The sequence below is a fragment of the Dermacentor variabilis genome, chromosome 1 (genome assembly GCF_050947875.1).
Source record: "Dermacentor variabilis isolate Ectoservices chromosome 1, ASM5094787v1, whole genome shotgun sequence".
Classification (NCBI taxonomy): Eukaryota; Metazoa; Arthropoda; class Arachnida; order Ixodida; family Ixodidae; genus Dermacentor; species Dermacentor variabilis.
Window position 1 is genome coordinate 267,746,770 of NC_134568.1, and position 25,892 is coordinate 267,772,661.

Consider the following 25,892-nt stretch of genomic DNA (forward strand, 5'->3'; position numbering starts at 1 on the left):
TGCTGTACTGCTGTTTTGTTAAAAATCTGCTAGCTATTTGTTTTCCCTCTTGATGATAAAAAAAAAAGAGAGTCAGTTAGCCATTCAGGTGCATACATGGCATTATACAGGGAGGATAAATACTTGTGTGTTGCACATGCCCTAGGCCTAGGGCATGCCAACTATGACTGCAGACGGAATCAGCACATATGTACTGTGCAGGCGTGTAAAGAGGAATTAGTGCTCTTGCAGTGCATTATCTGTGCGTCTATGAGATTTAAAGGAACCCAGAACAGATTGTATGAAAGGTGTGGTGTGATTGTGGTAATAAAGGGCATCTTCTCATGAACCTTGTGCAACAAAACATTATTATTATTATTATTATTATTATTATTATTATTATTATTATTATTATTATTATTATTATTATTATTATTATTATTATGAGGTGAGCTATTGGCAACCAGGAGCGAAGCTCTACGCATCATCATACTCAGCTTTGGTTCTGGCATGGCTTCCAAGGTAGGTGAATCTTAGAGGCCATGGTACTTGGCACAGTGATATCGTTTATGACCAGTGGTATGACTGTGGCTGATGTGCTGGCCTGTTTTCCACAACTGTGATCTGTCATTTAAATGGCTAAGTTTAGCACCTTTTAGTAGAAACTGAATTCTCAATATTCATGTTTGGCAGGTCTTTCTCTCAACATTAAAAAATAAATGCCAAAAACATTGTTATCTGAGTACAAAAATTTCATAATTTCTCAGGAAATGCATTATTATCACCTTCATTGGAATTCACAGGGCTTCATGCGCTTTGAGAAGTGCTTATCGAATGTGAGAAGACCAAGGTTGGAGGGTCATTGTTTGACATTGCTTTGTATGCATGGGGCATACCATATGAGGCACTCTGAATATGCTGCCTCCCCTTTCCCTTTTTCCCCTGTATGCACCACATATAGGTTTCGTGTAAATTTTTTTTTTTTTGCTTGAATGGTTACTGCTGTCATGGTATGCAGCTTTTACTAATGTTCTTATTGTTAATACAGTCTTCCTTGGATGCACTCACTTTGTTACCCTGCTTTTTATAGAAGCATTACAGAGCATATAAGAAGCCAATACTCTTCTTTCTTATCTTGAAAGTATGAGTGGTTCCTGGATGGAAGCAACTTGCATAATATGGTAGCTAACCTTCTCTGCTCTGTTTTCATTCTGTCTTCAAGCTCTAGACAAATTGTGCCCTATGTGACTGAAATTCTTTTGCGATGAAGTGCCTAAATGTGATACTTTGCTGTAGACATGGGCAAGTTCCAGCACTTACCACTAGCCTATTGAATGTAAAATTAACATACGCCATAATATTTTTTGTTTATTGAGCATGACCAATGAAAGAACTGTTTTTAGATGTGTTTAAGATGTGGACATCTAGAAAATCAATAAAATAGGTTCTGAAATGTTTTCAAAGCTTTCTTAATCACTTCTCCTGATGAATCCCAACAAGCAGCTATAAACTACAGACGTCAGTGATTCCCTCCAGTACATAGGTTCATTTACTGTGACAGCAGATAGAAATTTCACAGAAAACAAGTTGCCCTCATTCTCTTGAAGCTTGAATTTTGCGTCATATATCTAATGACTTTTAAAGAATGAGGTGCATAAAACAGTTTGCTCCCTTTTTATAAACATATTATGAACAGTGACAAATTTGTTGTTACTCTAAGGCGCAATGTGAAAGTGCTAATAATTATTTAATTAACTTGGCAAGAGCTAGTCTTATACTGAGCACGTTCTGTGACTGTAACTCTGGAATGCAGTTGTTATGGCTTCATTAGAACACATTTCTTATGTGCTACATATAGTACCATAACCAAAGGAGTGTACTGGAATATTGCAGTAGTTTCTTGAATTTGTTAGCCATGTTTCAGCTGCAGTATGTAATTTTTTAAACCAGTCCACATAATAAATGTGAGTGCCTGGTTTTGTTAAAGTTAATTTTTATCTGATGCCATGGAATTGCTAGAACATTCTTTTAAATCTTGCACACTTGTCAGCCAAGGCTCACAGTGCCAAAATTAGATGTAGTGCTTGCTAATTGCAGAAGTACAATAGGCTAATGTACTGTATCACTACAGCGATATATTGACCAATAGGAGTACTGTTCTGGGTGCTAAAATGACTTTTCTTTTAATTCAGGATTGCTTGCATTAAGCTTGATTTAAGATATTTAAATGGTTCATTTTTTTTTCTCTTAATTGTATTTAAAATAAACTTTCAAGGACATGTTTGAATATTGTGTGCAGTTTGCTTATGTCACTAGAATGTTGGCACGTTGCATGTGCCAAGAGGAGGATCTTCAGGGTTGGGACTGCTATGCCAATCTAAATGTAGAAAGAGAGACATGGCATACTAATTTTGACCGATGTGAGCCGAACCCTGTCAATGATACATGTGGAATGCTTTGAAACAATTTATTCCATTCATCAGTAATAAGACCAAGTAACTGTAAATGCACTTTGTTATCTCTTCATTTGTTTGCACAGATTTCATCTCATTTAATAAGGAATGCAAGTTGGTTTTGCAAGCCAGTTCAACAAATACACTCTTTCGCATATATTGTGAGAGATATTTGTGCAGAGTAGGTAGCCGATTGACACAAGGGTTATTTTCATTAGAAACTCCATACCTGCCAACCCTCCCGATTCGCCTGGGAGACTACTGATTTTTTACTGAACTTTCCGATTGTGCGATCACTGTCTTATATCTCCCGAGAAGTGATCTCTGTTCGCGCAATAATGGTTTTTGTAAAACTGGCACAGCGGAATTTACAGCCACATCATAATTGTCAGCATCACCAACAACGGCGGCATTAGCACCATCGGTATCATCGACTAAGCAGCCGACTACGGTGCCTAGTAAGCCGACCAAAGCCAGAGCTAATGTAGCTCTTGCATTTCATGCATGTCTTTCTCCATGGCGTATCTTGTTGCTGCTGCTTGTGTGTATGATTAGTGTTGGCTAGGCCGCCTGTGTGCAATGCACCGTGTAAAGTTAGAATCCTCGTGTGCTTGATGCCATGGCGCTATCAAAGCCCAAGAAAAGGTATTTGCAAAAGTTTTTTCGATTTCCGTGCTTTTTGACATCAAGAAAAGGAGAACATCTTGCATTTTGTACAATGTGTGGATGCGACGTCAGTGTGTCTCACGGTGGCGGAGGCGGCTTGAAACTGCACGTTTCCATGGCGAAGCATCAAAGCTAAGTTCGCACCGCTGGGCAGAAAGGCAACATAGTGAATTTGCTCCGGAACAACTGTGACAACAGTGTTGTACGTGTGGAGTGCCTGTTTACGGTATTCCTCGTCGAACACAACCTACCCCTTAGTGTCAGCGACCACGTTGGACCTCTTCTATGGAAAGGTTTCCTAAATGCGACGAGGCAAAGCATTATGAAAGTGGACGCAACTCTGAAACGCAACTCTGAAGAATGCGGAGGTGGCTAACCTGAAATTTATTTCACAGGCATCGCTCTCAAGTCTTTGTTTCTTTATTCAGTTTCCCTCAGCTGTTGCCCGTGATTCCAATGAATCTGCTAAAGATGCTTTAGATGCTCTCAAAGCTGAGTTTGCCACACTACAGGTGTACAGTCTTCCAGAGGACATTCTGAATGAACAAAGGTGGTACGGGCAGTGGTCTATGGTTTGAAAAATTAAAAGCACTGATGCAAAACATGTTTCACCGAGTTGCTAAGGTGATCCTGGATTTACTCATGATACCGCATAGCAGCGCAGAGTGTGAGAGGATTTTTAGCATGGCGTAAAGAACTAGGACTGAATTCCATTCATCAGTGTGCAACACAACCCTGCAACACCTGCTGCTAGTGAAGGGCTGTCAGTCTGGACCATGTTTTGAGCAAAGCTACCCCGACAAATTTTTGAAGGGAGCGAAGTCTGCTACTGCAAGGTCCCTGCAAAAGCGACTCATCGAGCACTGCCTGAAAGTTTAAATGAATCCTCCCCCCCCCCCCCCCCTTGGTCCCACCGGAAGTTGAAACGGTGAATGCAACACCCCCCTCCCGTTGGTGCGAATAAAGAGTTTCCCGATTTTTGATCTTGCCAGGTTGGCAGGTATGAAACTCTGATGAAGTCAGCTCATGGCATCTCAAAAACATTTCTGAACAATGTAGCATTTTAGGAAGATTGTTCCCTGTCAGACTCGCCAGATAATTTTTATATATTTTATACGTAAGCATTGTCTCCTGTCTCCTCAGATTAAGTGTTGTGTTTATGCTCATCTTCATTTTCACCAGTATCTGACATTTCCACCATCAAGCTGAGCAAACCTTTTTCTGCGTTTTCAAGAGCACTGAAATCTAGACATTTTTGCCTTCGACACTATGTAAAACAAATGAGGTGTAACTTTGACATCTCTAATTTTAATACCTTTAACACCAATTTTAACACACAATTCTATACACTAACCGGTCATGTGCCTACCGTTCAGCCCTGATGTACTCATATGAGAACACTTGTCACCATGCAATGACTGAACTCTGCACTCTCGCAGAACATTTCATTCATATTGAATTCTATGAGGAGTTACAAATGCTATTACATTAGAAAAAATGGTTGGGCAAAAGAAAAAATTTAAAAGTGAACTTGAATGTGCCAACATCAACACGTTATTCTCTGTCTTGGTTATTTTGCGGCTGTTTGAAAGCACAGAAAAGTGCAAGGTGCAATGTTGGTGCTAACTCCGGAGCTCATAACTATAGAATTTATTGTATAGCCTGTGTTTACAATTTATTGTAAAGCCCATGGATGCCTTTACTTATTTTTCGAGCCACTGAAAGTCTGGTCGTTTTAGAAGCTATATGACCATTGGCTTTGCCTAAGAAGGCAAAGGCAATGGTCATCCTAACCTGCAAGGGTAACAGATTGTTTTTCTTCTCTGCAAAGGCACACAAACCTGCATGCCCGTTACAAGCCATAGTCACGGCGGATGGCTCATTGTAGAAATTGGTTGGCCAAGCTCTCCAGTCCAAGCTAGGCGCCATTAAAATTGGTGACCCTTTCGCAGTCCGGAGATCAACCAGCATAGTTGACATCATGAAAGAAGGACTTCTTGGTGTATAATCATTCAGTGGACATCAAATAGTTGTATTACTCCGTGCCACACGATGAGCTCCTCCCAGTGGTACGGGGATTCCTAGAAGACAGTGGTGCAGTGGCGTTGCAAGTGTTGTCCCCTTTTTCGGTGAACAGTTTTCTGGAACATTTAGGCCACTACCTGAAGTCTACGCTTGGCTTTAATGGTGACGTGTATGAGAAGCATGCAATTTGTATAAGCTCTGGTATAGCTCCTGCATTAATAAGAACTTTCTTGGCAAACTTTGACCACATACTGTTAGACAGTTAGGGCCAGGACCATGTGGTCAAGATCTTTATATATGTGGACGTCTTCTTGGTACTCGTAACACAGTTTGATTTTAGTTTAGAATCTGTGGCCACAGATGTTCTGAAGTGTTTCTAAAGTGCCTGTGCTAGGTCACTTCATTTTACTCATGAATTACTGCAGAATAATTGTGTTAAGTTCCTAGACCTAGAATTTTTTTTACAGTTTCTTTCTGAACAGTAGGTATAGCATTGATAGCGATGCACACTTCATCATTGAGTTTCAGCTGGATGCTATATGCGCACTGAGTTGCACCTTTGCAATTTATGGCACCCTGCAATCTTAAGTCTTATCTTAAATGGTGTGCAACCATATACCACCAAATCATTTGGGAGATACGCGATAGAGCAATGCGTGTGTTGGGTGGGAGAATACAGCGTGATCAAATGATCTCTCTTACTGTAGCAGTCTTGCTGTTTGTGCATGCTGTGAATTAGCATATGGGATATGTGAATGTGTGGTTAAATGGAGATAGGAAAAATGACAATTTGTAGGGCTGCAAGTTTTGTCACATGCCAATTTTTTACTTGAGCTTTAATTGCATTGCATCTAAGGCAGGTAGTGGGTGGGGTTTGATTAAAATATTTGTGCAAAAGCATAGTTTCAATCAAGAGGTTCGGTGCCTATGGAATTCTGCTGAGCGCGAGGCTGCACTATTGAAATCTCGGCAGTAGCAGCCACATTCTAGTGGGTGTGGTCTTCAAAAGCAGTTGTGTACTTAGATGTAAATGTAAGGATTCTTTTCATCAGCAGACGACAAACGCAACAGGTGGTGGATTTCCTCACAGAGCTGCAAGATAGCTTGTTCTAAACGTGTGGGCAATATCAGTAAGTTCTCTTTCTGATAGTGGAAATAATACTTTGATAATTTACACAGTGTGCACTGCCAGCTTTGGATCATGGCCTTTGGCTTGTTTTTGTGTTTGGCACATTGGGGAATACTTGTTTGAAGTACTTTGAAATACTATTTGCAAGAATGCGTCTGTCAATAGCTCCATAAGGTTGATTTACTGCTCCAGAATGGCTTCATTTAAGCACATAAGTGCTTGATGCTTGTTCTTTAGCAATGTCATGGTAGTGTGCAGTTGATTGAAATGTTATCTACCAGAGATTGTCCCACGTATAAATCTGGCATTGTGCCTTTCATTCTTCTATTATAGTATTTTGTTTATTGTGGACATGACATTATCTAAGCTAACAACACTTCACATACCACTAATTGTAAGAGTTGGTGTCGGGCATGTTGAAAGGGTAGCTGGCCCATGTCATCATTGGACTCATTCATGCTAAGGACTTTGTTGAAGGGAAGAAAATGTTCTCGTCGAAAATGAGGAGTACTGGGTATATTCACAATATCTACATGAAGAGTGGAGAATGTTATCTCTCGTCAGTCTAGCATGACTCAATTGAAGCACACTGAGGAGCCAAAAAAGTCCACTTAAACCCCCTCTGTCCTCCCTAGATCCCTAGGACAGGGAAACCCAAAGTTGTCGAAGGACCCGCACCCTTGTTCACTGAACACACGGAAAGGAGGGGAGCTTCATTGATGGGGATTGTCATGCCTTACTCAAGCCTGGCTCATGCCTGACTCAAGTCTTGGTTCCTGGGATGACCCAGCAGTTAGTTGGAACGTCTACCCAGCAGTTAGTTGGACCATGGCGGTTACCGGAGTCCGCGAGGAAACACCGTAGAACACCCTTTTCCAGGAGTTTCTTGCTCCCATCCTCTGTGACTGCGACAATGAACCAACAAACAACACTTGACCACCAAACGTGTCTCGCCTAGCTATCGCTGCAGGTCAGACCTGTCGAGGGGGACGCATTGTTGCTTCACGAAGCAATTTGTCACAGTGGTGCAGGAGAGGCTTGAAGGTCACTACCCTGCTGGCCGATCGTAACAAAACGTAGTTGAGAAGTACCTGTAACAGTTATCTCTGTAATGAGGATATGCTTTGGTTGTTAGAATGCAAAGGTCTTGTGTGACAATTGTTGCCAGAGTCAAAGTGAAGTATTTTAGGGAAATGTGAAAATATTGTCAAATTTGTTTATTAATTTTTACTTATTTACATATGCAGTAAAACCTCGATATAACAAACTTCAACATAATGAAATTCTCGATATAACGAAGAATTTAACTTTTCATAACCCTATCTATGTAGAACCTCAATATAACGAAGTGTGTTTGTATGAGATTTCGATATAACGAAATTTCGCTTCTGCTGCAAAGGAATGCCGAGACAATAGACAGTTTTAGTTTAGCGTCCGCAACTATAGCATACGCTATACGCTATAATATAGCGTACGCTAAGCAGCGCACGTTTTCTACAATTTTAGTTGACCGGCGATATCTTCAGATCTCGGAGGCTATATACCGTCGTTGCGGCTATTTCGCGCCTTTAGCGACAGGTGGCGCTGACATCTCGAATGTTTCTTTCGTTAGGCTTCGACTCGTTCGAAACGAGAAGCGATCTCGAAAACACCACGCGGTTATCCGTAATACTCTGTCGTCGAAGCGGCCTGAGACTAAGCGAAAGCCGTTTACACAGTCATTTGCTACGAACGAAGTGCATTTTACAAAAGCAACGCCAAATTCAATTCGAAGCGGGCAGCCGGGACTGCCGCCATGTTTCCCGCAAGCTCCGCAAACCCCGCAAAAGCGCTAACGCTAACTCGTTTGCGTTGCGTACGCCCGCTATACCCGCTATTTCGTTTAGCATTCAGCGCATGCGCAGTGACGATCCGCTATTTTTTAGCGTACGCTATACTAAAACTGTCTAATAGAAACTTCCGCAGGTGCAGATGGTCAAATGATTGAATTACAAGTGGCTGCTTGCAAACGCATCTCTCGAATCGTGCACGGCACAACAAGAGCACAAGAGTGACCACCGAGATGGGGCCGCATTATGTTCAATATAAAGTCCAAGTGCAAAAAGATCCTATCGCGCCCCGCGCACTTTGTGCTTTAGGTGCGAGTGAAAGTGTGAGAGGGTTAGACAAGAAAAATGGTGGCCTCACGAGTGCTGCCTTGCTGCGCAAGCAAAGGGACAGAGGGGGAGGTGAGCAAGCTCATGGTAACACGATCAAGTGCACATAAAGGGCAGGGGTTAATAAGTTGAGGTGTGCGCGATTTCTGGCGCATGTCTGGGCCATGGCTGCGCATGGCTGTAAGCATGGCGCAGAGCATCCGCAGCCGCGCACCCTGCTTGAGAGGTAATAAGCTGTCTTCCCACGTGCCTACTATTGCAAATGACGTAATCTGCAGTTTCGGTGACCCATTGGAGCGAGAGGCAGCGGGAAGCATTCGCTTCCCAGTGCAGGCGACGCTATCAGCCACGGGGGCGGAGTGCATGCAAAAGCATGGCTGGTTTCACTTAATTCATACCACCGATATGAAGATATCATCGACGTGGCAGGAAACGGTATCATTTGTCGCTGACTACTAAATTCGTCAAAATGAATTTTCTCATTCAAATTTGCTTTTCTTGATTGCCCAATAATTAAGAAAGTTCTGTGACCTTTTTCCATGCAAGAAAAATCAATCAGCGACTGTACTCATTTGCATAAAAGGTCGAATTTCAATACAACGAAATGTTGATATAATGAAGCAATTTGCCGATTATACCTACTTTGTCATATCGAGCTTTTAACTGTACTGCTGTCTCAGAAAAGAGACATGGCAGGAGTGAGCATATACAAGAAGAAAAAATAGGAAAAAAACACTTGGTTACAGGAAATACTTCATTGCAAAATTGAAACATAAGTAATCTAATACTGGCTTTTAGGAAATCTAATCTGATGATCTAATTACTGCTTTCAAAAGGAAAGAAAGGCATATGCCAGTCCACATTAATGCAATTCTTAGAGGACCTCATCACTATGACCTTGTGTCATAACTGGTCTTGTAACAACACTTTCTGTTCTACGGAAATGTGGTATCTGCCATAACATAGTACAGAGGAAACCCATAAAGATTTCTCTGAGCAGAACCTATGTATGTGAAGCAAAATTCGTCCTGATCCCACTCACTGCGATGCACTGGCTTTAGAGCTATAGGGTTGCGCTACTAAGCACAAGGTCATGGGTTTTATTTCCAACCGTGTACCGTGCATGGAGTGCACATTAAATAACTCTAGGTGGTCAATATTAATCCTCACAATCATATCATCATTGTGGCATGTAAAACCTTGAGTTTAAGTTCATCCTGGTTTAGGTGGATGCCAACTTTCCTTTTTGTGAATCTGCTTCCACTTTGCAGGTCTCTCTTGTTTATAATGTAGCAGACTCAGGTTATCATTGTGACCGATTATCGTAAGTCATTATCAGAGCACCTCGGACACTTTACAGGGTCTTCAGGCACTTGGCCCCAGGCTCACATTACAGATAGGGTAAGGGGTGCCCCAGCCCACAGTTTTTGGAGAGAGACTTCCTCCACCTAAGGCGAATTACGAGGAAGGGAGCAGATACACCAGAAGATTGAAGCATGCACATCCCGTTAGAGTAAAATGTTTTGTGCTCGGATGTCCCTCATATTATAGTCCTGTTTTCATTTGCAGGAATGTGCATTCTTATTTATTAAACTCGTGCTTTCTTTTTTTCATATGCTCATTATTCCAATAGCACTCTATCCATGCTATACTCATTTGAAGCAAGTTTGAACAGTTTAGTAAAGATTGAGCTGTTTGAATAACCAAAAGAGCCTATGCTACATTGTTGTTCAGCATAATGGAACTATAATCATCAAAACAGTGAAAGTAACCCCATTGAAAATCTGTCTAGTGGTACGTGTTTCAAATTTATGTACACCTTACATTTGTATGGCAATCACTTTATGTAGATCAGTTGTGTCACTTGAACAAAAATTGCTAACCCTCTAACACACTGTGTGAGTGTCCACATTTCATGTGTGTTTTTTGTTATGATGCAGGAAAAAATGCTTCTTCGGCAGCACAATGAAGCAGAAAGCTTGCATGCTGTGCAGAAGTTGGATTGGGAGTGGAAGCTCAAAGAACTTGGCCTTTGTGAAGTCAAGGCAACACCGGTCATCGACGACATTTGCGTGCCCAGCGTGCATGTTAGTGACGAGTTTGATGTGCTGCCTGCATGACAAGGCCTAGCAAGGAAGACATGCCTGATGGACTGCTGTGAAAGTGTGTGTGAAGCTGAGAACCACAAAGATGTTTTCTACACAGGGATAGTATTGATGGAACTGGGTAATTGTTGGTGTTTTAAAGCAACACGCTGGTTCACAAGACCTTACAATTTTTTAACAAACATTCAGGAAGTGCATGGTCACCAGCTAGATAGGTACAGTTTTACAGCTGCAGTGGTATGGGAATGAAAATAAAGCCCTGGCAACATGCTCTTACCTTTCCCTTGAAAAATGCAGGGTTCCACAAAATTTTGTACAGTGGTAATTAGGGCATGCTGCCAGCTCGTAAATACAATTTGCCGGGCAACTTACTATTGTCTACTAAAAGCAGAATGGTTTGATGCAGGCATTCCGCTGGTTGCCTGTTTAAAACTTGTGATATTTGTTCAGAGTCCATTGTGCCATGGTTGACCATAACCATCGGAGCCTGGTTTTAAATTTTGCGTTTGCCAGGCGTGGTAGTTTTAATGGGCAGATCCTTTTGTAACTAGATGTTGCGCTGTGGAAGTCACTGAATGTGTCAACTTGTTGCCCCTATGGGATCTTGCATGATGCTGTAGTTCAATGAAAAGGTTTCTTTAATGGACAAAAGAATATTGCTGCTGTTTTAATATCAGATATACCCATCAATGTTTCGAATGTTTACAATTGTTTATAGGCAATAGCGGCATTGACAGTGTTCATCCCCGTTTTTAGACATTTTTTTAATGGCATGTGTAAATAAACATTCTCACAGTAGTTGTCCTTTGCTTGTGGTAAATAAAAGTGGCTGAATGCCATGCATCTGCTCATTGGTTGAGCTTATGGCTGTGAAAGGTTGGTGGCATTGGCTAACTCCTATCTCTTGCCAAACGACATACAGCAAATGCAGGTAAAATTGCGGTGGCTGCATGCTGTAAATATCCATTATATTTTTCAGCGTTTTCTTATCCATTGCGGTAAGTTGTTGAAGACGCGATGTGGCACAGAGGTGCCTGGCTCTCGGTGGTGACAGGGTTCATCATGTCGCTATGTGCTGTGTACCTCAAGTTGGTCCAGGTGGGTAAAGGAGGCGGATTTGTTCTTGTACCCGGTGCCATGCAGAACGAGAAGGCCGAGGCTGCCATTTCTGGCAACTTCAAAGCCGTCAACATCAAACCTACTACAAAAATTAAGCCGGTGGTCACTAAATTATGTGAAGAGACAAGACTAGAAAAGCTAGCGTCTTCGGAGTGCCTGTCACAAGGCATGAACCTTTCCAGGTTCTTCACGGTGAAGATGCACGTAGATGTACCATTCTACATCATCATGTCCAAACAAGACACTTTGCTGCACCTTGTAGGAAGGTTCCTTTAGCACTCCCTTTCCGTACTTCAGACGATCCATGCTTCATCAGGAAGCCTTGGAGAGACCTTCTTGGCCATTTATGACAGATGCCTCATGGATAGCCTGCAATGAAAAGGCACTGTGAAGGTATTCAGATATGTCAATTATGTATAATTTTTTATTAATGATAATGAACGCGAAGCTCAGCTACATACTGGACAGATGATTGACGTTTTGTTTTTGCATGAAGGAACGACAACTAACTGTTAAATTTCCAATGAATATCAAACTAAGGTTACTAGACATAAAATTGCCTTTATCTATTGACTGGGTGCTGGCAATATACCCCCAGATCTGAGAAAAGCCGCCTACCTTGTAGCTCTTCACACTTGAAGTTAGTGAAGTGAGGAATTGCAAAACGCATGTTTGGGGGCTGCCTTGTTGTGGTCTTGCCACCACACTATGCACAGCAGCTTTAAGAGACTTGCGTTTAGGCTGAAAATGGCTGGTTTTTTTTTTTTGACAGTTTGCTTTCTCCTGCGGCTGTCTCCCTTGGCAGACTTAAAATGACCAAAGCGAAAAAACCAATCCAAAAGAAAAAAAACTTCGCTGTCATTCTGTATGTGCATAGAGCGAGTTGTCCAAAGAAAAAGGTAGAGGGGGAGGTCAGAAATGTCCAGTGTGTGCCACTAAGTCAACAGAGAGGACACCAGCCAATGGAAGATGTAAAAAGATGCACAAGAAAATTTGTTGAATGCTACTTCAATGCCGAGTACAAAATCCCCTTTTCGTGCAGCAGTTTCTGCATCAGCCAAACTGGCTGGTGTATCAATGACTGCCTTGGGAACATGCCTGTCTAGTTAAGGGGAGCGTAGGCAGCCACTTTGCAGCGCATAGCTCCTAATGTGGTTGTGAGGCATTGTTCAATTGATGCAGGATACTAGAGCGTTGTCAAGACAAGTGTGCACACAAAATATATGAGGCTTTTTAAAAACACAGGAAAAGTGACACATGCACAAGCACGCTGTTGGTGTCGCTACTCTGCAAAGAAATTGATCTCTCCTTTCATGTGTATGACTGGCATACGCATTATTGCTTTTTATGCCCTGGTAATTTGCATGCTTATTTCCTTTTCTTCTGGCACCTCGTATTGCCTTGTGCGCAAAAAAATAGGTTTTCAGTCGGCACTTTGTTCATTCCGTTTGCCTCGTTCTGCACTTGCTCTGCTTAGCCGTAATATGTACTAACCAGTCCAAATTGGTACTCTTTTGTGGCGAAGAAAATTGATTGTTGCAAAACAAAGCGCCTGGTATCGGGATTGGCCAGGCTGCAGGGTTGGAGGTACAAAAATGTGGTACCAATGTACATGTGTACTACTAGTGAAGAGCATTTCGCACCACTGTGGCGGAGTTACCACTCCAGAATCCTTCCACATTTTCGCGATCCCAGAATGGAATGGAATGGCAACAACGCTTGGAGAAATGGGAATGGAATTAAGCACGTTTGCGTCTAAGTGCTGTTTTTGTCAAAACATGCTGAAGAACCAACCAGCCCACGTTCAAAGATTAGTAAGTCAGAGCCTAGAATTTAACAATAAAGCAGTATCTTTAGAAATGCTTGGCTGATTGCAAGCATGGCACATTTATGAGCAACGTGCCTACTACAATTCTGTCCTTGTAGGCCGAGTTGCTCTGAAGTTTGTCTCTTTTCTTCACGTAATTGCGGCTCTATGCCATTGGTATCCGTCGTGCGGAACTATGGTGGCAGCATACTCCCCCCCTACGCCTTGTGATTTTTTTTTTTTTACCTCGGCGGCGCCTTTGCCCTGGCCACCTGCTGTCTCCCCATCCTTCACTTCGTTTTTGCATCTGTCACCGTCAGCGACTCGGACGCATATTCAAAAGAGCGCTTCTCTAAGTTGTGATGTATATTGACACTGGTGTGATGCTTGTGTTCACTGCAATCCATACGGTCTGCATGCCGTCTCACCTCGCACTCCTCCCCCAACCCTTTTGCTATACTGTCGCCCCCCTGTTTAGACACACAGATGCCTTTGCCCGAAACTCTGTCGAGGAAGGTCTGCAGGTCAGCGTAGCGCACAGTCTTATACGATGAACTGTGCGCCCTCTCCCTCCATACAGAGAGAGAGAGAACGAACTTTTGAAAGCATTGGTTTGGGAAGCCAGCTGAAGCAGGAGAGCCCACGTAACTGCTGCCATGGCTGCACGTCTCTGAGCCCCGACGTGACGATTTGCGCTGAAGAAAACCCACATTCGCCCCGCTAATGGTCGTCCTCGCTTTATTTTAGGACCCAAATGCTGAGGAATTCATACAAAAATGCGGAGCCATCGTTGCATCTATACGCAAGAGCACCGCCGACACGGAAGAAGTGCTGAATGTGGCCGGTCTGTATTTGGAATCTCGCAACGCGACAAGGTGGAACTTGCAGCTGTGAATGATGGAAAAGCTCGTTGCCACTTTTTCGAGTCACCCAGGCCTTACAGAAACTCTGCACACGTGCAAGAAGGCTAAACTGTTTAAATATCAACTGAGGCTGGTGACAGACTTCATTGAGCTTCTCTCCCCTGTAGAAGAAGCCACAGAGTTTCTGCAGAAAAGGCATGAGACAGCCGGCTTTTGCTTCCCGCGTTGCAAAATATTGAAGTTTCCCTTGTGGAAATCTTGAAGGCACACTTCTTTACAAAGAGGCGGCTAAAGGCCTACAGCGTAGCCTGGAGAAGTGGTTCACACGCACGTGGACTGATTTTTTTTTTGTGCCCTCCTAGATGCACGGTTTAAGTCCTTGGTGTTCAGCTGCAACAGCCAAGCAGATGCATTCTGCGGTGCGGGGGAAGGGCCTCTTTTGTTAGGGCAGGACAGCGCCAGCACCGTCAGGAATGCAGACTCTGAAGCAGGGCTGAGCAGACTGATGCTTAAAAATGTCAGGCAACATGAAAATGCCCACCAAGACAATATGCCTGAATCTATTGCAGGGGAAATTTCTCTTTACTTTACAGAGGGAACTTGCGCATACACGGTAAGCCCTTGACATATTGGAAAGCAAACACTAGCCGCTTTCCCTTGCTTTCCCGCCTTGCAAGGGCAGTTTTCAACGTGAATGCGATGTCAGCTGACATGGAACGTGTGCTTTCTACAGCATCCCTGATAATGACAGCAAAGCGAAATCGGCTGTCAAGCACTTCTTTCGAGCAGCTCATGTTTGTGAAGCGCAACATACAGGTAGAAGGCAATTGTTCTATCTCACTTTTTTTTGTTTTTAGCACTAACCGTTGAAGCATCCGTCATTCACACTTCATTCATTCAAACTAAACGGTGAAGCACCCATTTAGCTCATGACATTTTGTTGCAGAATTTCGATGAATAAAACCAAAATAAAGCTTCTTTTTGCACCTTGCACTGCTTGCGACCTTTATTGCAGCATTTAAAAATCACGAGCACACCTAAGATCGTCATCATTTTAGCATTAACACATGTAAGTTTAAACAATATTAAAATATCACAAGCCGTTAAAACATGCTGACCATGCAAATACTATAGATAGCGGGAGAAGTGCCCCTCTGGGAATTAGTAGGGTGGTTGTACTGCACGAGATATGTCGCCAAGCTACTATCCCTCAACCTTGGTAATGTGTTTTGCATATTTTTGCAGGTCTTCACGCTTCTGATGACATCAGCTTTATGGTGCGTTCATCGGTAACACGATAAAACTACCAAAATGCTTTTCCTACATTGAGGATATTATAGGAATGGAATTAAACTGCCCGGCTATTCCCGGCGTGGGAAAGGGCTAAATGTTTTTTTCATTCCTAAGAATTGAAAGGAATGGACTTGCGGCACATTCTAATTCGCCAGAATGGAATTGGAATGGAATGGAGGCGCCCATTTCGCAACACTGATTGGCACTCCTTTCAAGTTGCTCTGGGTTTTCTTGAGACGGACAATGTTCTGTGCAAACTGTTTGTCTTTTGGATAACAATGAAATGCACATTTTACCATCTTTCTGTGCTTTTAGAAAATTTGATATTAAAGGAAGGTGTTGCAGTGGTACAATTCAGTAGAGGCAGGCATCTAGACATTTGTAGAACTAACAAGGCTACATTTATGATGTGCAGGATAGTACAATTTAGGCCGCACTAGTAATAACATGGTGCCTGATAATGGGCACCCAATGGCTGCTCGCAATGAGTGAACTACTGCAGGAAGCCAAATGTGAATTTTGGGAAAGCTGAAAATTAGTCTTGCTAAACGGAGCAGCAACTAGAGAGCCTGTATCTGCTGTTTTTTTTTTTTTTATAGCAAATTTTGTATGTTCATGTATGAACCCTTTTCCACAGCTTTAGAAAATTTGGGGCTGCAGTTGCAGCCACTGTGCAGCATATGTATGCAGACAAAACATTCTTGTTCTTGTTCCCTCGTGAAATGGCGCAACCCACTCCGGGGGGGTTGGCCATGAATCGGGCGGTGAACGAACTGTTATTTTTTTTTCTTCGCATAAACTAGGTTGAAATGAAATAAGTATCTTTCAATTGGGATTTAAAGTGTCTACTGTTACAGGTATGAATAATCAGTCATCTAGATATTTTGCGAACATATAAGCATTTAGAAGAATTCTAACATGCAATTCGTTTTGTCTCATGCAGAAAGATGCAGAGGGCTTAACAAACGTTCCTGTGGCTATAACCCAGTATGGTAGCCCCAAAGGAAAGGGTTACAGGAAGAATCAAATTCAAGCCGAGCTTTTGTAAGGGTTCTTCTAAAAAGCTTTTCCGTTGAATAATGAAATGGGGGTATGTCAAAAAGAAGTGTTTCAGAGATTCACTCTCATTGCATAAAGGGCACAAGGGTGATATAGCCAGACCATATCTGTGGAGGGAAAAGTTCAGTGGGGGACTTTGCACCGTAGTCTTGTAATCGTTTCTTCAATTTTTCTAGAGGATTACCATTTGTTGTTCCAAGGAAAACTGAGATGCGGGAAATCAGGTGCTGTCAATGATGACTGCGCGAATTTATTTGTAGTAGTATATTTTCTGAATCGCGCCACAGTGATGAAAGCCGACGAAGGTGAAATGGAATCATGGGATGCTACTGCGAGTGTATGTGCATATTCGTTTAAGGCTAGACCTTTGTGTCCTGGCACCCACACTAAACGAACGAGACGTATGTGTCTTTGGAGGAGAGAATAGAATGTTTTTAATGAATCTGACAATTTGGGTGTGGTTACTGAAGAACAGATAGACAGGCAATCCGTTATTATTATGGCTGATGACATAGATGGTGGTAACTTGCGTAAAGCTAAGACAATTGCCAATAATTCTGCCTGAAAGATAGGTGTGAAGTCAGGTAGCCAAATCGAAAAAGACCAATTTAGATGTGGTGATACAATGCCCACACCTGCTTTTTCTTCACAGACGGCAGCATCAGCTGCTATAATGGTCTTCGTATCCAGATGTGCTAGGTGGTCTTACAGAACACTATTCAGATATTGATAGGGAAGATGTTTAGCATTATTTGGAAAAATATCTTTCAAATTCAATTTCAGCATCTGGAACTGAGGAATTTAGTAAGACCACCTCACATAGTTTAATAAGGGTCCAATAGTTTTTGAGCAAAAGCAACTTGAGGGCAATGTGAGCGATACCACTGATAGTTAAAAAAATAAGGCCGGTTTAACGAAAACACTGTGATCTCCTCTGTGGTGATGCCTATATCTTTAGAAAACTTTGTACTGTTAGGATATGAAATCGCATGAGAAGAGAAGGCAGGCGTGCTTCTTGATATAAGATATTGTTAGCGACAAATTTAGGAAGCCCAAGACATAAATGTAACGCCTCTTGTTCTAATAGAATCAGAGGCTGAATTTTGTATGCAGGCCCACCAGAAAACAAAACACAGCCAAACTCTATTAGCGGGTGAACATACATGCAATAGATCATAATGAGAACATGCCAACGCAACCCTGATCGATTGCTGCTGAGTCTACGCAGCATTCTTACTGCGCATGCTCCCTTTGAGGTAATAGGCTCTACACGTTGACTCCAGTTAAGCTTTTCGTTGTATATTTCCAAAATATTTAAGTGAATTCACCTGTGGGATACTGTCTTGTCGATAAAGAACTGAAATTTGCACAGGAAAGCTTTCAGGGAAATGAGGATAGCAATAGGGGCTTGTTGGTACGGCATATCTTATTTTGTTATAGCGCAAGCTTGACACGTACAACAGAAGGCACATCTAACACACACAGCGCTACTTTCAACAACAGATTTATTTCTCGTTCTCGTCGCTATATATACACCCTCGACCCGTCATACAGCACATGTAAAATTTTTGGAAAAATAAACAAAAAATATAAACTGGGAACCACACGTAGGCAGTTTCTTGACTCACATGTTCACAGACATGCACACGTTCAACGCGAACAAAGATAATTCAGCTCTTTTGAAGATAATGAAATGGAAGGTTTACTGACGCATGCGTCGCCGAATGTTGATATGTGTCTGGCTTCTATTATCAAGCGCGCCATTTCACACCTGCTTCTACTCATGATGACTGTTTCTTTAAATCTATGTTTGCACTTGCATCTCTGGCAATGGATGCCAAGAAAGCCGTCAGCGGCCACGTTGTTAACTTTGTTACTGTGTTCTCGTAGCCTGTCATTTATGCATCTGCCTGTTTGACCGATGTAGGATCGTCCACACCCGAGAAGAATACGGTATACCACACCGGCGATGCAATCAATTAATTTGTTTTTATGTTCTTTTTCACATGCGCTACGTGGGATTCTTTCTGGCCTTGTTTTTTTATAGAGGCTGACCAATTTATTAGGTGCCGAAAATACAATGTTGATGCCGCATACACGGGTTCTCCCATAGAATAAAGAAGATTGCTGGAAGGAGCGGCATCAATGTTGTATTTTCGGCACCTAATAAATTGGTCAGCCTCTGTAAAAACACAAGGCCAGAAAGAATCTCGCGTAGCGCATGCGAAAAAGAACATAAAAACAAATTCATTGATTGCATTGCCGGTGTGGTATACCGTATTCCTCTCGGGTGTGGACGATCCTACATCGGTCAAACAGGCAGATGCATAAATGACAGGCTACGAGAACACAGTAACAAAGTTAACAATGTGGCCGCTGACGGCTTTCTTGCCATCCATTGCCAGAGACGCAAGTGCAAACCTAGATTTAAAGAAACAGTCATCATGAGTAGAAGCAGGTGTGAAATGACGCACTTGATAATAGAAGCCAGACACATATCAACATTCGGCGACGCATGCGTCAGTAAACCTTCCATTTCATTATCTTCAAAAGAGCTGAATTATCTTTGTTCGCGTTGAACGTGTGCATGTCTGTGAACATGTGAGTCAAGAAACTGCCTACGTGTGGTTCCCAGTTCATATTTTTTGTTTATTTTTCCAAAAATTTTACACGTGCTGTATGACGGGTCGAGGGTGTATATATAGCGACGAGGACAAGAAATAAATCTGTTGTTGAAAGTAGCGCTGTGTGTGTCAAATGTGCCTTCTGTTGTCCGTGTGAAGCTTGCGCTATAACAAAATAAGCTTTCAGGGAAAACTAGGACGGCACTTTTTGTGATAGGCTCTTCATTTTCTTTTTTTTTTTCCTTTGCCATGTCATCGGCACCGAGAATTTTCACTGTGCAGTACGGTTCATTGCTATGCATTTGCAGTTATTTTGCATCTGTCATGCTTTTCGATGCCTTTGGAAAGCTCGACAATGAGGACAGAACAGAAGCTTAATTTTGGGGTCTTATTTTCGCCCATACATTTGCACTACTAGATTTGCAATAATACATTTGCATTAGGAAAAGCCCAATGCAAGATATCAATGCTGGTATCTTTGTCGCCGATCTAGGCGTTCACTTGCCAGTAGGAATGTTTTCTAAATGAAATAACACACTTAAAGTGAGCCGAAACCAATGTAAATCTTTCATCATGCCGGAAATAAATCCAAGAACAATGATTGACTTTCGAAACCAACTTCGAAGTGTAAACTGGACACCCGTATTTGAGTGTAACGATGCTGATACAGCCTACGATATGCTCATGCATATAAGAAAAAATATGTACAATAGTTGTTTTAAATTAAAAAAGGTAAAGACATCTAGAAAGATACGGAAACCTTGGTTAACAAATGAGTGTTTAAAGCTAATTTGTAAAAAAAAAAAACAATTATGCTCTCACTTTTGTGCAGTCTAGAAGCCCGGATGATCTTTTTGCATTAAGGAATTCAGAAACTTTGAAACTAAGTTTCTTCGAGATACAAGAAAAGAGTATCTGGAAAAGCTATTTAGTGATGCGGATACCAAAGGCGACCTAGTTTGGCGTGCGCTTAATAAGCTCCTAAATCGCGACAGAAGCCGTTATGAAGAGCTCGAGATTACAGAAAATGGGAAGCAGCTAAGGGATATAGAATTAGCAAATTGTCTCAATGAACACTTTATAAATTTAGTGATTAGCACTCACAATATAGATGCTCTCAATTTTTGGGCGCGCCCAGTGTAAATACAGCGTTTTTTGAGCCTACGACACCTGACGAGGTTTACTCTGCTTTTATATCCTTAAAGAACAAAAGGCATGTGACATCGATGGTCTCCAGATTAAACCAATTAAATTTACAATAGACTTGTTAGTGCCCGCTTTCACCCGCGTATTCAATGTTTGCTTGTCTACTGGTGTTTTCCCTACAAAAATGCAACAGGCAAAGGTTACTGCTCTGTTCATATCAGGGGACAGAAATGACATGTCAAATTATCGACCGGTGTCAGTGCTCCCGGTCATATCAAAAGGCTTGGAGAAGGTTATCTGTAAAAGGGTTGTGTCATTTTGTGAAAAATATCAATTATTATCTCCACATCAGTTTGGGTTTTGTAGGGGCCGATCGACTGAATTAGCTCTATTAACACAGAAGGATTTAATCTTGAACGGCTATGAAGAAAGAAAATTAACATTAGGCGTATTTATCGATTTTTCCAAAGCCTTTGACAGGATCAATCATATTACTCTACTAAAAAAGACATGAACATTACGGATTCTGTGGATTACCCTGGACATTCTAAAGTCATACTTAGCCCATAGGAAACAATGCGTTTACATCTCAGGAGAATATTCAGCCCCCTGAATTTAGAAGCTGGTTTTCCCCAAGGGAGCATATTAGGACCTATCCTGTTCAACATCTACATAAATGGTTTAACAAACATCAGTAACTCACCACACTATATAATATATGCAGATGACACCAGGCTTTTCTTCCAATCATGTAATGCTGATAACTTATCACAACTAGCAAACACTGTCCTTGACCAACTATATTGGTGGAGCAAAGCAAATTCTTTACAGATTAACTCTAAAAAAACAAAGCTGTTCTTTTTGCACCCGCCCAAAAACATGTAAATCGTAATGTAAACATATTCTATCGATCAGAACGAATTGACGTCACCGCGGACGTGAAAACACTGGGAGTGATTTTTTATCAGCATTTAAGGTGGGACAAACACGTAGAAAGCGTGGCAACAAGTATGGAAAAAGCATGTGGTGCGCTCTGTAGACTTCGAGATGTTCTTCCATTAAAACTACGGCTATTGCTGTACAATACCATATTTATTTCTCATGCAAATTATTGTAGTCTTCTATGGGGGACAACATCACAAAAAAATATTCAAACGTTATCTCTATTACAAAAAAAAGCATTGCGCCATGTTGCTTGTATTTCTTACAGCAGTCATACAAGTACATCCTTTTCTGAGTTTCATGTTCTCCCATTTCATTACAATTATCAATTTAATCTTGCTGTGAAATATAAAGAAAGCATAAAACGAGGCCACATGGGATTTACTGATCTTTGTCATCTAAGCAAACCTCATCACCTCAAATACGACATTCGGGAGCAAGAAACTTGGGCCGTGCCTTTTTCACGAACCAATCATGGAAAGGACAGACTACCTTGCCGAATATCGGTACTATTACGAAACAGACTCGAAAAAGAAAACATGGATCTTAAGACTGTGTCACGTCGAATTCTGAAGGAATATTTCATTAGCCATGCGGCTGCATGTGATTAGTGTATGTTATATTTGCATTTCCTTTTCTTGCTTGTAACTTGAGTATGGAATTATTTTGTATTTGTCTTGTATGTGAAAGTGCTTTTATATATTGTTATGTGCCTGGAAGAATGTATTGTTTCACTACATTACATAAATCTGCAATTTTCTGTTAGGGAAGGCGTGTATTGCTGGTAAAAAAAAATGTTGGTTATAGTGTATGTTTTCAAAAACGCATGTTATCACGCCCTTAGAAATGTTTTTCAAAATTTATATTATGTATCGGTGTATTGTTGCATGAAAAGAGTTCACAAACTGTCTGCTGCCAAATACTGTAGCTGTAGGGGCCTTTGTCAAGCCGCTTAAAATAGCGGCTTTTTGCTCCTGTCCTAGCATTTGTACATTTGAAAATGAATGCTGAAATAATGGAATGGAACTACTTTCTCTACTATACATTACTAACTGGCATCTAATGAAAAGGTTGATTTAATTGAATCGTTTTTTTAATTAATTTTTTTTATAAGCCAGCACAAAACTTAGCAGGCACGTAACCAGGATTTTTTTACAGGGGGGGGAGCCAACCCAAGGTGACTTTTCTATGCAAAAGAGAGGGGGGGGGGTACCTTTACTAGTACAAATGTGAATAATGCCCACCGTGCGGCCATAAAGATGCATAATCCCGCAAAAGCGAAATGAAATAAGGTGTATCTCACAGGTATGCCTGTGAGATACACCTCTCTCCTTTACTTGGAAAAGAAGGAACCACATCAAATAGACTCGCGCAGGAATTAGGAGCACAAGAACACTGCCAAGAACAAGTAAACAAGCAAAATTGTAAAATAAAGATTTCTAGTAGCGTTTTTTTAATTACCTCTGGAAGAATTATATAGAAATATGTATTTGTGGAACAATCACAGTTGTTTTGGATCCCTCGTTTACTGCTCTACAAAGTGCCAAAACCAACTCTTACTGTTATTTGAGAAGTTGCATAACGATGCGTGGCCACCCGCTAGTGCCGTACAACCACGTAGGGTGCAGGACGCTGCCATTCTAGACTTACTGCGCCCACCGCGGAAGCTTAGAAAAACACCCACATAACCACAGCAGAGAAGTGGCTACGTCCGGCAGCTCGGCTGATAACTATCCAGATATACACCCCAAAGGGTGCAAACTTTTAGTGTACACTCTAAGAAAAAGTTTACACCCTTTGAAGTGTATGTTTGCCACGCAACGATATTCGTCATCTGTCTTGCCCACATTTCCTTCCTTGAAAACGCTGCGCTCGTTACTTTCCTGTCGGAAACGCTATATGTCATGCTGATAACACGCATGCCGTTCGTTACTGGAAAGTACCGGGCTCGCCGCGTTATATAGCTCGTAAAACAGTTGCACCCTTTGGGGTGTATATTTGTCCCACAACGATAATCGTCATCTGTCTTGCCCGCGTTTCCTTTCCTTAACGCTGCGAGCCCGGTACTTCCCGGTCACGAACGGCATGCGCGTTATCAGTGACGCAGCGTCCTCGACAGGAAAGTAGCGAGCGCCGAGTTTTCAAGAAAGGAAACGCAATCAATTAAGGCAGATGACGATTATCGTTGTGGGACAAATATACACCCCAAGAGGTGTAATTTTTTTAGAGAGTGTAAGAGTGAAGAGTGCACATTCTAAAAAAAAGTTTACACCTTTTGGGGCTTATCTTGTCCCCAAACAATAATCGTCACTTGTCCTGCCCGCATTTCCTTTCTTCAACGCTGAGAGTCTGGTACTTAGTCACGAACGGCTCGTGCGTTATCAGCTTGACACAGCATTCTCGACAGGAAAGTAGCGAGCGCCGAGTTTTCAAGAGAGGAAACGCAAGCAATTAAGGCAGATGACGATTATTGTTTGGGGACAAGCCCCAAAAGGTGTAAACTTTTTTAAGAATGCAGAACAAAAATTAGACAAGCCGCTTGTGCCGGACACAGCACATCTCCGCTATGGAGCCTCCGCTGGCCTCCGGAGCCAATTTTGCCTAACCGCGGCGCCGTGACCCACAGAATAAAGAACCAACCTGGGGCGCGAGCTCGGTGGCTGCGAGCGATGCCTTCTGTGTCTTCCGCTCGATTCTATATATGCTTCTCTCTTGTTTGGGTGCGTTTCGGCAGCTCTTCGATAGATGGTGCACGGGTCGCTGGCGATATGTATAGCTTTAAAAAAGTTTTGAACTAAACCAACTAAAGCTGTGAGCGTCGCTTTGCATAATTTGCGTGATGGACTTGCTAAGGTAGTGTATAACAACACGGCTTTATGATTCAGAGTTTAGTTTGTGACGATGGTGCTGGATAAGCCTAACAAATGCTCGCGGCACGAACGTATCAGCAACTTGTGTTCGTTCTCCGTGTCCGTTCGATCAGTAGTGTGGGGCGTTGACTATACATAATACAGTCGCATGGTATTTGATTTAGTTGCAAATTAAACGGCTGTTACGAAGAATTTTGCTTCTAGGGGCCATCCGTTATAGATCTGGTAAGGTTTCGAGCTTGCCGTAATTGTTGAAGCATATTGCATTCAGGGAAAAATATGTTTTGAAAGCATGGGCATGGCAGTGCTCGTTTGATACTTCGACATCACAGCGCGAAGTCGTACTGATTCGCGCAACGTTCTTTGTCTTGTGCATTGGCAATGTCTACTTCCTCTGACTGTTGTAGGCCGCTGTCATCGTGCTCGCGTTTATGGTCGTTGCTGAAAACCGCGTGGGTGTGTTTTGCTTGCAAATCGGCGTATTGGGATTGGTGTCGTATTGCTTGTTGTTTCCTGCATTCACTTCAGATGGCTGCAGCTGTTAGTGCAGCGTGTGTTGGGAGCTGCGGTTTATCGGTTTATCGTCGTTATCTTGTTTTCTATGCAGCCATGGAAACGATCGTCTCGAGAAGTCTGCTGAGTGATGTTTAGTGCTGCTGCAACGTTACCTCACTCGTACTAATGGCAAACCTAAGACGACACTTCAATTTCGGTTCTCACAAGAGTGGATCTGTCAACACGTTTGGGCTGTCACATGGCAATCAGTCAAACTCTGAAGGCATCGCATTTCCCGACCATGCATTTAGCAGGTCGGCGTTTATGAATGAAGTCTGCAGTTTCCTCGACCACTGTTCGGCGTATATACAGGTAAGCTGAGCACAAAGCTATGCAGGTCAGACAGAATTATATAATGTAGAAGCACTGTCACTTTCACGCTAGCTACCGTACTTTCGTGATAGAACTGAACACATTGCAAACGCTGTAGTGATGCAGCGAAGCGTGCTTGTTTTAATCCGTTTTGAGTGACAAGTATCGCGCTGCACTGACCACTGCCGACTTCGACATTAATCTTGTGCCCTGTTCACTGTATCGAGCCGTCCGCACTGTCAAGCTCTTGTATACGTGAGCACGATCGATCGATAAGAGTGACCTACAGCTTGTTCTTGTTTCAGTCGGGACTAGACGGTTAAATAGAAGCATTTTGGAAAAAAAAAAAAAAAAAGTTCGCAGTGCACATGGGAATGCATAAGAAATTCCTTTTCCATAGTCATTGCTGTTGACTGAACAATGTTGCTTCAGCAGAAATAAATGCATTGTTTTCAGCTTGTCCCAGTGAATTTCTTTAAAGACGGACAAATCAGGGATAAGCTGAACACTTCTTTGGACTTTTGTAGTTACATGTTCACTATGCTTAATTCTGTTAAAGTGAACTTATGGCTATAAGATTTCCAAAGACCATACATGTTCACATTCAAAAGATTTTCCAGAAAAAGGTTTCAAAGGTGTTGACGATTGGGAAAAAAGGATTGCATGAGATTTTCAGCTATGTGCATGCAGTAGTCATGTTCACCATTGAAATTTTTTTGTAAGAAAGTTTTATAGGCTTCAAATGGTGGGGTAGGATAAAACTTGCAGCTGGTGCTCATTTTTGTGTAT

At 42.0% G+C, this 25,892-nt stretch overlaps 2 protein-coding genes across 7 annotated transcripts in view; both read left to right on the plus strand.

The window, feature by feature from the left end:
- Window positions 1-11,313, plus strand: part of LOC142564363 (uncharacterized) — a 60,112-nt gene extending 48,799 nt beyond the window's left edge. For all 4 annotated transcript variants that reach the window (XM_075675370.1, XM_075675347.1, XM_075675355.1 and 1 more), the window contains one exon: window positions 10,349-11,313. In XM_075675370.1, the coding sequence (XP_075531485.1) occupies window positions 10,349-10,528 (180 nt within the window). In that variant the 3' untranslated portion in view covers window positions 10,529-11,313. The remainder of the gene's footprint in view (window positions 1-10,348) is intronic.
- A 12,700-nt stretch (window positions 11,314-24,013) lies between these two features.
- Window positions 24,014-25,892, plus strand: part of LOC142564388 (uncharacterized) — a 100,832-nt gene continuing 98,953 nt past the window's right edge. Inside the window, exons 1-2 of one of the 3 annotated variants that reach the window (XM_075675396.1) lie at window positions 24,014-24,086; window positions 24,844-25,103. In XM_075675396.1, the coding sequence (XP_075531511.1) occupies window positions 24,918-25,103 (186 nt within the window). In that variant the 5' untranslated portion in view covers window positions 24,014-24,086; window positions 24,844-24,917. The other 2 variants (XM_075675389.1, XM_075675379.1) reach the window with 2 other exon arrangements.